The 12,146-nt window shown below is 46.4% G+C and overlaps 1 protein-coding gene across 1 annotated transcript in view; it reads right to left on the reverse strand.

Annotated features, from left to right (window-relative positions):
* The window catches only part of Csmd2 (CUB and Sushi multiple domains 2), a 562,459-nt gene that overhangs the window by 59,740 nt on the left and 490,573 nt on the right, over nucleotides 1-12,146 (reverse strand). Inside the window, exons 45-46 of the mRNA XM_085686610.2 lie at nucleotides 564-644; nucleotides 20-133 (exon numbers count right to left, since the gene is read on the reverse strand). Of these exons, the coding sequence (XP_085542736.1) occupies nucleotides 20-133; nucleotides 564-644 (195 nt within the window). The remainder of the gene's footprint in view (nucleotides 1-19; nucleotides 134-563; nucleotides 645-12,146) is intronic.

Below are 12,146 nucleotides of genomic sequence, written 5' to 3' on the forward strand. Positions count from 1 at the left end.
TGCCGTTTAGTGCAATTACCTTCGCATATCGGGGGTGGACCTTCAAACTGCAGGTAGGTTCCTAGCTTGCAGGTCAGAATTTCACTCCCCACTAAGGTAAAGCCTGGAAGGCACCTGTAGCGGACGATGTCACCTGTCAAGAGAAGAGCATGGGCATCCCCTGGAGTAGACTCATTTAGAACGGTTGGCACTTTAATACCTCAAACCCACTTCTGTTGAAGGTAACCAGCACTGGACCATGGTTCAGTAACCAGCTCCACACTGACCTGGTGACCCAGGCAAATGCTCTCCTTCCCAGCTCAGCCTTCTGGATAGCTCCATATTCTAGGAAATTCTAGGATACCCTAAAACTTTTGAATAGCAGAGGGAAGCCATGTTCCCAGCTCCCCCCTGGGTCTGGGTGAAGTAAGGTGGTTTACATTTTCAAACTGGGCTAAACTGCCACCACCATGGGCTGGGCCTCTGTTTTCTTCTACGTATATGGAGCCACCACCCAGTCTCCATCACTTCCTGTCCCCTCTCTGCCACCCTGGTTTGGGATCCCTGCCATGTGGCAGCAGTACCTATGTTGAATTCTTCATTCTCTGTGACGACTTCAGCATTGGGAAGGATGGTTGGGGGAGGACACTTGGTGAGTGGATAAGCTAGGAAAACAGAAAGATACAAGTCAGGGGCGATGCATTACACGTGGGCCTTAGACCAGTTTCCCAGACTCTGATTTCATTCATTTGCACAACAGACAGGCCTTTATTTGTATTGCACTGACACAAGGTGTTAGGATGTATCCCAGGCTTCCCTGAGCTTACTGTGTAGCTAAGGATAAATAATCTTGAACACCTGATCTTCCTGCCTCAGCCTCCCAAGTGCCAAGATTACAGGTGCTCACCACCACCATGTCTGGTTTAAGTGGTGCTGGTGACCCATCTAGGGGTCTGAATGTATTATGAGAGCATTCTGCCAACCGAGCTGCCTCCCCAGCCATTCACACACAGATATGTATTCATGAGCATCCCTCTCTACTCAGGGGCGGTTCGGCCACACACTCTTGGGCTTATCTTCAGTTGTCAGATGTTGGTACAAAACCCAGGAAGACTACTTCCCCACCAGTAGTAAAGCAAGGAAGGGCTACATTGCAGAGCTGCTACTTGAACATGCAGCAGCCAGAGAGGAACCTGCCTGCCGTACCCTGGGTACTCAGTCTTCAACAGTATAGGAACAATGTGCTAACAAGGGTACCTTTGTGCACCCTGACTGCTCAGCTGCCCAGCTCAAACCGGCTATGGCTTTGAGTTGTGTCCTTTCAGAATAGCCATTCTTCAAGGATTTGTCTACCTAAATCATATCACAGCACATGCCATATCAAACCAGCAGTATTTGCATCTAATAGGATCTAAGAAGTGTTCAGTGATGTCACTGGCCTGGAGGTAGGGTGGGGAGGAGTGTGGCCGAGGACATCCTTCCACAGACTAGCCCTCTAAATCTCCCAGCAGCTGACCCTGCAGTGTGACTTGTGAGAGGTTGCTAGATAATAAGGTAAAGTTACTTCCCCAAGAGCCTGCAGGAAATAAATGGTGCAGGCAGGATTTAAATCCAGATCTGACTGCTCCCAAGCCCAAGACTTCCCACTGGCCACAGCCCGGCCTCCCCACCCTGTGTGTGTCTTCTCAGCTGACCTCGGTGGATTCTCCAAACTGGAGTCTAGCCCTTGGGGCAGAGACTGGATGGTGCCTGGGTGCAGAACGGTCTGTGAGGGATTCTAACGGCTTCTATTATCTAGCTCACGGCTGAGTGCTATTGATTGCTCTTAGTGCTGCTGTGGCTGCCGCGGCAATGACTGTTTCTGAAACCTCCATATTCCCAGCTATGTTTTTTTTTTTTAAATGTATAATGTCATTAAAAACCCAGGGGTTTTCTATGAAAACAGTAGGAAGAAAATGAAATGTATCCATTGTCTTCTCAGTCGTAGCTCTGTTAACCGTGTGCCACAGCTTCTTTGGGTATTTGTTCCCGGCATAGCTCAGGGGTTTTCTGTTAGCAGCTCCGCATCATCCGGTATGCACTCAGCGCTGTGCCTTGCCAGTTGCTATTATATCAGAAGAGATTTCCCATACAATAAAATTTTTGCAAGAGTCAGACGAAATGACTTTGTGAAATCTAATCATATGGATTTACTGAATGTATTTCAGATGCGATCGTGATGATAATTGAGTTTCTTAAGTTTTTCTGTTGAAAACTGTGACAAAATTATGTATCTCTCTGTCTACATCACATGTGTCTGGGTTTATTTTTATTTTTAAGACAAAGTTTCTCTGTAGCTTTGGAGCCTGTCCTGGAACTCACTCTGTAGACCAGGCTGGCCTTGAGCTCACAGAGATTTGCCTGCCTCTGCCTCCTGAGTGCTGGGATGAAAGATGTGCACCACCACCTGGCTCTGGATTTTTTTTTTTTAAAGAAAATCTCATGTGCCCCAGGCCAATCTCAGACTCACTGTGCAGCCAAGGATGAGCCTGAATTCTTGATCCTCTGCCTCCACCTCTCTAGAGCAGGGATTTCAGGTGTGCAGCAGCATACTGGCTTCACAGTATCTTTTGTATTTTTTAAAATTCTTCCTTCTTTTCTTTCTGCTGATTCTTTTAAACTAGAAATGATTAGAGTGCACATCCTTTATAAAGCATGCAGACAACCCTTGTCAGATGTCAGTAACCTTTTCCTGTACATTTATGCTGACTCAGACCTCTTTATCAATACTTTAAGAGGGAAAAGATTCTACCGAGTTGGACATCGAAGTCCGAAAGGAAATTAAAACACAATAAAAAAAATATGTGTGTGCATTCAGAAGCCATTACAATAGAAGCTGGGTACTTTAAAGCATCAGTTCAGGATTACCTACAATCAACACGGCTATAAGAATGGCATAGGACATTGACAGGAAAACTGCATCCTGGGTATCACAGCCACAGTGTGTTGTGGAAGACTTTCCAGCGTGGGGGCTCTGTATGGCAGTCACAGTGGGGATGTGTTCAGGATAGGTGTGCAGTGTGACACCTTCCTGAGACCGCAGTATCCAAGACAGTTCTCATTATGCAATTGGAGCTACCTTCCAAATGTTCCCTTGCGAGCTGACATTTCACTGAGGACTGACAACTGGCAACTGGAGACTTCGCCTGTGCCTGGTTTTATGTGAAATGTTGTATTGCATTGGGGAATCTAACTTTAAATTTTTATACAGATGTGCTGGCTCACAAGGGCCATATTGAAAGAGATACAAGCTTTAGCAGTGAGTGTGTCAACACTTGAGAGGCCCTCTTGAGGTACCCAAGTGGCTTTCAGCTTGGTTTGACAACAGAACAATGTCTGCCCTTGTGGATTTGCCTTGTCAGCAGACAACAGCCGCTGTGACACAGGGCGCCATCTTCCTCCTTTCAGGCAGTTCACTGAGATTAGCTGTGGGGTTCATCTTGCTCAGAACTGTGTGGGTTCTGGAGATGCGAGAGCCCATGAAGTTCTTGCTTATTTAGAAATAGCAACCTACTGTGGGCAGACTCATCAACTGACTTGATGAACAACACCCAGCACTTCCTTTCCTTTTGTTTGTGGCAGTGTGTGTGTGTGTGTGTGTGTGTGTGTGTGTGTGTGTGTGCATACGAACAGTTGTGTATGTGTGCCTGTGCATGTAGAGGTCAGAGTTTAGTGTTGCGTGTCTTCCTCAGTTGAAGCTCTCCACTTTTTTTTTTTGAGACAGCATCTTGCTGTGGGGCAATGCTCTTGTACCCTGCAAAGATTTGTCACTTGTATTGGTTTAATAAAATGTGGATTGGTCAGTAGCCAGGCAGGAAGAATATGTGGAGCAACCAGAATAGGAGAATTCTGGGAAGAGGAAAGGCTCAGTCTGCAGTACTCACTCAGATGCAGAGGACTCAAGATGAGGATGCCTCACTGATAAAAGGTACCAAGTCATGTGTCTAACACAGACAAGAACTATGGGCTAACTTAAGATGTAAGAATTAGTTAACAAGAAGCCTGAGCTAATAGACCAACCAGTTTATAATTAATGTAGGCCTCTGTGTGTTTTTTTGGGACTCAATAGCTGTGGGACTGGGCGGGACAGAAACCACTGTCAACAGTGCCTCTTTCTTAACCTGGAGCTCACTGTCAGCTCTGAGAATGTGCCTGTCTCTATGTCCCCACCCACCAGCATCGGGGTTACAGCAAATGTCACTCCCCTCAGTCGTCACATGGATGCAGGGGTCTGAAGTCAGATCCTTAGGCTTGTGCATAAAGCATTTTACTCACGGGACCATCTCCTCAACGACCCTTGATTATTTTTAGTTTTTCATATGCTAATAGGTTTTATATGCTATTAATTTGCTTTTCTCTTTTTAATTGTTCATTCACGTCCTTTGTCCCTGCTTTTCTTGTGGGACTGAAGGACTCTCTGAATGCTGGAGCTTGACCTTGGCTTGTCAATTCTATGCACATAGTTTATCATTTGTTTCATTTTAATCATGTCATTTTTCAATTTCTAGAGATATGAAAATCCTATTTAGTCAGCTGTCATTTTCTTTAACAGGTTAAAAAAATTGATCTCTTCTGAGCCTCATCCTTGCTTTAGAAACTTCTAAGGCATGACCAAATTTCCTAGAAAAAAAATCAATACACAGAATTATACCCGAAATATAGCTTTCAGAGTCTGCATTCTGTGGTTGTTAGGGGGATTTCTCATTGTGTTGCATTTTTAAATATTATAATTTTTTTGTTCCACATAGTAAGCTTGTGGAATAATGACAAGAAGCAAACAAAAGTTCCTGAAATAAAAACAAACAAGCAAATCACTAACCAAAACTAACAGCCAACAAACAAAAAACCTGTCACACGTGGTGGCACACACCTTTAATCCCAGCACTTCAGAGGCAGAGGCAGCCGGATCACTGTGAGCTCAGGGCCAGACTATACATAGGGAGCCACAGGCTGGCCAAGGCTACTGAGTGAGACCCCGTCTAGAAAACAAAGCAAACAACCAAACCAAACCAAACCAAACATTCCTGAAATCCCCCTCTAGGCGTAAGGTGTCTCAACCATTATGAGTATAGATTCAGGTTAGCAACCCTTTATCCCCAGCTGAAGCAGTCTTCCCATGTCTGTCACGCTCTTAGAACCTCAAGACAGACACCTTCGTTTCAGTTTTGCCTTTCCCTATTCTCACTGCGGGTAAGGCACTGCAGTGAATTATGAGGCCCAGAACACATTAGCACGGCCATCAGGGTGAGACACTGCTCTGGTTTACCCAGGCTCTATCTAGTCCACGTTAGTTGGTAGCTAGTGGGTGGAGGGACAGCCGCTCAGGTCTGTTGCAGCCCATATTCCATCTGTAAATTCTGCTCTTCCCATGGGTCATTCCAGGTATGTTCTTCCTCAGGCTGCTGGACTGGTCTATGACTTAGACATTTCAAAGCAAAACATGGTTCATGGGTTCATTTGCACATATCAGGCTACTTTCTGCGGCCTAAATTTGGGGCGCAAGCCCAGGTACTATTGAAATGCCCCTCTCTGCCATTCTTCCTTCTATTCATATCTTTCTCAACAACCTCACAAGGACTGTGGCCTAGTGTAAGAAGGAGCCTGTAGTCATGGCCTCCTGTCAACATTCAAGTTCTGACGGCAGCCTGCTTTCCATTTCACTGAACAACACAAAATAAATCTTTCCTTAAATCAGTGGATTGTAATCTGCACGCATGATATTTAGTGATGACATTTTTATCTGTGTGTATGCGCATGTAGGCATGTGGCTGAGTGTGTACGGATAAAACGTGTATAAACATATAATCTGCAAGCCTCATCTGTTATTTTATACTTAGATCATTCCTAATTCATCAGCTCCAAATACATTTCAAAGAGTGTCTTCAAATGTGTATCTTTTGCAGGAAGGCGGAGGGCAAGGAGCCAGAGGGCCATCAGGACCCAAGGAGTTGCTCCCGTGTGCCTCCATGCTTCCTTTCTCTGCATAGGGTCTTCTGCCTCTCAGTTCACACGACCAGCAGTAGGGAGGCAATCCGCTGCACCGAATGACATCTTGCCTCTTTGGGAGGTAGAGGGGATAAATTTGGGTGCAAGCAGTATCTCTTTGTTTTAGTTTCAAGTTCTGAAGAGAAGTCATTGAGCTAGGCCACACATCTACACGTGGTCCAGGGTGTCCAAGGTGCTGTGGCTACAGGATGTGCAGGGGGAGGTGTCAGGAGGTGTCAATAGCTAGCCACCCACCCAACAAGGGACAGGAAGATCACTGTGAGGGCTGCAGGCACCGTAGAGCAATTTGGTCTAGCTGTGTTCTGCTAAGTCTTTCAGCAGGAGTTCTCAAACTCCTCATCACAGAGGCATTTCCCCCACAGGCTTTGCAACGATACGATTGCCATTTAAAAGCCTGTGCTGTACTGATGCCACCCCGCAGCTTTGAGTGCATCAGCCAACAGGAGGCGGCAACTCATGTCCACCACTAGATTACTAGATAATAGAAAACATGGGATATGCACATCATGGCAATCCTGACACAGGACAGCATAGGTGAGACGTGAAAGGGTTGTGCTGTGTGAAGCAAACCTGTCACAAAGGGATGTATCATGGATGGTCCCATTTCTCTCAGGTACAAACTAGACAGACTCAGAGACCGCAAACAGAAGGGTGGGGGAGAGTGTAATTGACTCACAAGGACCAAACTTGAGTTTCAAAAGATGAAACCTCCCTGGAGATAGGCAGGGGTGACGGTTCCACAAAGAGGTATATACACACAGGGCCTGTGAATTGCTCGATTAAACACGGTGCACAAGCTCTATCACAGCCAGGAAGTATATGCATTCTATGATATAAAACAACTCACTTCTTCCCCACGTCTTCTTTTTTCTTGCTTTGAATTCTGCTTTTGTGTTTCTATTGTTGTTCTCATGTTTGCCAAACATGTCACTGATCACTTGTCTACTTTTGTCCTAAGGTCACACTATGTAGCCCAGGCTGGTCTTGAGTTTGTAGTCTTCCTGCTTCAGCCTGCCATGTATGAACACCCTTTTATTTTTAAACAGTTAAGAAGCTGCCATAGAAAATCAGAGTTGGAGCCTGGTCTACAGAGTGAGTTCCAGGACTGCTAGAGATATACAGAGAAACGCTGTCTCAAAACAAAGAAAAAAAGAAAAGAAAAGAAAAGGGAAAAAGAAAAAAGGAAAGAAAAGAAAAAGAAGAGTTGGGTATTATTTAGTGAAATCTAAGAGTATTTTTATAGTCAGAGAAGTGTACTTCAATAGATTTACACACGGAAGAATAACGGATTCTTTTTTTTTTTATCTACTACTTCATCTTATTCTGTGTTTTCTCTATTTGCTCCTAAATTGTCTCCTTTGCAGTCGACTGTTTATTTGGGATTCTACTGCACTTGCCTCTTTGCTTGTGGTGATCTGGAAGTGCTGCGCTGGCTGCAGTTAATACCCGAAGCCCTTATTTCTCTAACCATCCAAGTCAACAGTTGAATGATTCCTACTGATTCTGTCATCCCCAAGATAAGAGCATCCTCCTGTCTCTCTCTCCGCCTATGGGCACGTTCACTAACAGAGAGACCACTGGTACCCTTTCGCCAACACTGGCATTTCTGCATTTTGCTCTGCAGAAAAATTCCCCATCATTACTTAGGCAAAACTCTTGCTTAGCTGGGATCTGTGCATCCCACTTGCTCTTTTACATATGGTTGGATTCTTGGCTCATGTCCTCCTTGGGTGACCTTGGAGTGATGATTTAAGCTGAGACAATAGCAGTATTGTCTTTAAATCTCTGAGTCCCTGCAAAGAACAGCCGCATCCATTGGCGTATGAGGGAAGCTGGCATATGAGGAAGCTTTCTCCCTCCTCCTCCTCTACAGCAGTGGTTTCTCAACCTTCAACCCTGCAACCCTTCAAAATGGTGCCTCATGTGGTGACCCCAACCACAAAATTATTCAGCTGCTACTTCATAACTGTAATTTTGTCACTGTTATGAATTATAATGTAAATATCTGATATGCAGGACATCTGACATGTGACCCCAAACAGGTTGAGATCTACGATATGTAATCTTTGGGGTGGAGAGATGGCTCAGTCGGTGAAGAGGGCTTGATATCAAGTGCAGGCATGAGGACCAGAGCTTGGATCTTGGGGCCTGCTCTTGTGCATGCCTGTAACCCCGACACAGAATGGGGCAGACAGGGAGATTGCTGGGGCCTGGTCTTGTGCATTTCTGCAACCCCAGCACAGAGCTGGGGCAGACAGGAAGATCACTGAGGCTTATGGGCTATTAGCTTAGCCACAAACATGAACTCCAGGTTCAAGGAGAGTTTCTACCTTGAATGAATATATGGGAACTGATAGAGGAGGCTGCCCATTACCTCCCTCTGACTTGTGCGCACACCTGCATGCAGACATGGGTTATGTGAGCTCTCTCTCGCCCTCTTTCCCTCTCACTCTGTCTCCTTTTATTTTCTTCCATTTAATACCAAAAATTAGTCTGGGAACTGCCTGGTTTGGGTTTCTTTGAAGCCGCTTTCCTCACCCTGGATTCCCGGTCTTATCACTTGAAAACACTGCCGGGCTATTCCCCCTCCAGATATCCGGTACACTGCCGGGCTAGTCCCCCTCCAGATATCCGGTCAGTCCTTTGATTCTCCGCACCAGGCTTTGCTTCATCTCGGAGGTCATTTATTTCTGTTCCACCCACTTCTCTTCCTGCAGGCTGGCTCTCTGTCCACTGCGTGCCCTGCTGCCCGTTCTCACCATAGCGGCGCCCTTACCCTTTGTCCTGCAGCCATTTTCTGTTCTATTCGCCTTCCCCTCAATCACTCCTCTACAGAGCAAGTCTGCCCTGTTCTCATTCTCCTGCCGACTTAAATTGTGCCATTGCATTCTTCAGTCTTCATTCTCATGATTTAGCTCCCTTTGAAAAATGAAAGTTTTAATTTGAAGTAGTCACAGATGTATGAGAGGGCTGGGGACATGAGCTTGGTTGGAAGAGTGCTCATCTACCATTCCTGAAGGCCTGAGTTCCCCCTTCCCCCCTGGTATGGAGCATAACTGTGGTGGCACAGGCCTGTAATTCAACCTCTTGGGAATTGGAGGCAGGAGGATTGATTACAGGTTCACGTAGGTTCAGTGTCATCCTTGGCTACAGAGTGAGTGCAAAACCAAACTAAACCAAAACCAAAGCTATGATTAAAACTAGGAGCACAGCACAACCCCCAATCCTTTGATTTTTGAAATATCTATGAATATTTAAAACAGCAGGCCCGAACCAGAACGCTTCGGTATCTACTTCCTGAACAAGCAGAGGTTCCTGTGTAACCACAGCGGCTGTGAGCATCTGGAAACACACACAAATCCACAACTGCCTTCCAGTCGTCACATCACATGCAAGTTCTTCGAGCTGGGGCTGAGGTGAGTGCCGGTGATCTTGTCCAGCACACACAGCAGGCTGGTGCCATGCCACAGCCACAGAGAGAGCAAACTTGCCTGCTTGTGTTAGTTATTTGTCATGTGGTGACAAAATGCTTGACAAACGCAACTCGAGGAAGGAGGGTTTAGTTTAGGATCACGATTTGAAGGTGCTGTCCATCGTGGCGGGGGAGGCATGGCAGCAAGGGATTGAGGTGGCAGGTCACATTGCGTCCTCGGTCACAGTGCAGAGAGAGATGAATGCTGGTGGTTCCTCCATTTTCGTACAGTTCAGGCTCCCAGCCCACAGGATGGGACCACTCACATTTTAGGGCGTATTTGCCCACCCAATTAACCTTCTCTTAGAAACTCTCTCATAGGCTGATTGCCTCCAGGTGGCAGTCATCACTGTGAGTACCCGCAGAAGCCTGAGCAGAAGGCTGTGGCTCAGAATGGCCACTACAAGAGACCTGGCACCTCCTTTAACGTGGAACAGTCCAAAGCCTTCCCCTGACCTTCAGGGCTTTTGATACTTTGGATGGTCACATGTGGTGAGCTGAGGCCTGATGAAGCTCCTGCTGAAGTACATCTGATCAGGCTTCTTTGGACCATCATTGCAACGAGGCTCTTCTGATTCTGGCATCGCCCCGCTGCCCCATCGCCACCAATGCCTCTTGCAATCCCTTGGTTAAGGTGGCATGCTCCAGCTTCTCCTTTCCCGTTTGTAATTATCAGCCCAGAGGATGACTCGCAACTATGTAAGCATCTCGTCCTTAAACAACTTTCAATTTGCTTCTGTCTGTTTTGTTTGACAGATTACTTACTATTTGTTGCTATTATTAATGACTCTGATTTTCAAGTTATCTCCAACATGGCCAGCAGATGTCCCTTCAAGCCAGTTTCTATGTCTTTCTGACTCATCCCCGTCATTCCCTGGCCATTTCTTTATTTTCAGGTCTAAGATGCTTTCGGCTTGACTTGGGCCCTCTCTGCCCCAGCCCTGGGATTGACTGTTTCTTCATGGACCCTGGTCCTTTTAGTAGAAAATGCTATTTAGAAACTAAGACCCTGTCCTAGATGCTCTCACTACTCCCAGAAATGCTGCTCACAACCTCTAGGTGGCAGAGCTGAGCAATCTAAGCATGCATGTACACACACGTCTCCAGATGGACACACACACACCCTCACACCGCAAGGAATGGTCTCAGAGTGATGGTGCCAGTTTAAATCCAACAACGACAGCTGCATTCTGACCTTTACTCTCCCTTCCTGAGTTGTTGTGGCAGGCGTCCTCTAGCCTGAGAAGCCAGTCTTCTAGTGTCCTTTCCTCAGGTGATGAGCCACGGTGCGGAAATAAGTTCCCATTCTATTGTCACCTTTCCTCCACCCCATCTAGACTTATCTTCTGTATGGACGTGTTCACGCTCTGTCTCCTCATCTGTCCCCGAGTCTGACACCATGTGCCTATTCCCTCCCCTTCAGATACCACTCATCCATCACCGAGGGTGTCAGCTGCCTCTGTCTCCTTGTGTCCCCCACCCCCGTCGCCCTGGCTGAAGCCACAGTAGCTCTCATTCCCTCTCCTCCCTGGCAGGAATAGACGCCATTGTCCCACTTCCTGCCTCAGTGTCTCGCCTTTCATTTGAAGCTCATGCTATCTATATGCTTGATGCTGGAGGGAGATTCTTTCCCCAGCTCTGCTTATTCCTACGCTGCTTCAAGGACATTTTCCCTGCTACTCAAATCCATTTTCTCCTTTTGAAAACATGTCACAGAGCCATTTCATAAGTCTCCCGAGGTATCTTTCCTTCCTGCTTATTGATGCTTACATGAAAACAACGCTAGTGGGGTGCTGCTTAGCTAAGGGAAGGTGAGCACCGTTCCCCGCCCAGCCACACACACGCATGCACGCCCCTTCTCTCCTCGCTCTTCAGTTGCCCTCCCAAAGCACCAGCTTGCCACACTGACTCCAGAGGAAGTAGGGCTCCCCTCCATCCCACCTACCATTACCACTCACTTGCCTCTTTCCCAGCCTGTGCTATCAACCACAGAGGATTTACTGCTGCTGTCTTCTCTCCCTGGAGGGAGCAAGGTCCCTGGGGAGTTGGGTTTTATAGGGCAGGGAGCACACATAATTAATGGAGATGTGAAAGGAGAATCACCAGCCCTACAAAAAGTGGAACGCCATTTGATGGGTCCCCCAGATTGGTCAAAATAGTAAGAACTTAGTTGATGTGGGATGCCCCTCTGTAAATGTGTTGCTTTTATTGTTAATTTTATTTAGTGAATAAAGTTGTTTTGGCTAATGGCTTAGCAGAATAAAGCCAGGTGGGAAATCCAAGCAGAGACAGAGGAGGAAAGAAGGTGGGGCCAGACAGATGCCAAGTAACTGCCGAAGGAGAGAGACGCCATAGCCTTACTGGTAAGCCACAACCTTGTGGTGATACACAGATTAATAGAAATGGGTTAATTTAAGATGCAAGAGCTAGCTAGGAATATGCCTAAGTCATTGGTCAAACTGTTGTAATTAATATGGTTTCTACGTGATTATTTGGGTCTGGGCAGCTGGTCAACGAAAGAGCAGTCTCCATTTACACTTAGTGTTTGTGAGGGCGCTGGACATGAAGAGTGCACCCTCTGTTTTTGATTTTAACTTTATTCTAATCACTTTGTAAGATACATTTTACAGCCAGGCAGTGGTGTCTCATG

This window comes from Myodes glareolus, chromosome 3 (genome assembly GCF_982192425.1).
Source record: "Myodes glareolus chromosome 3, mMyoGla1.1, whole genome shotgun sequence".
NCBI lineage: Eukaryota > Metazoa > Chordata > Mammalia > Rodentia > Cricetidae > Myodes > Myodes glareolus.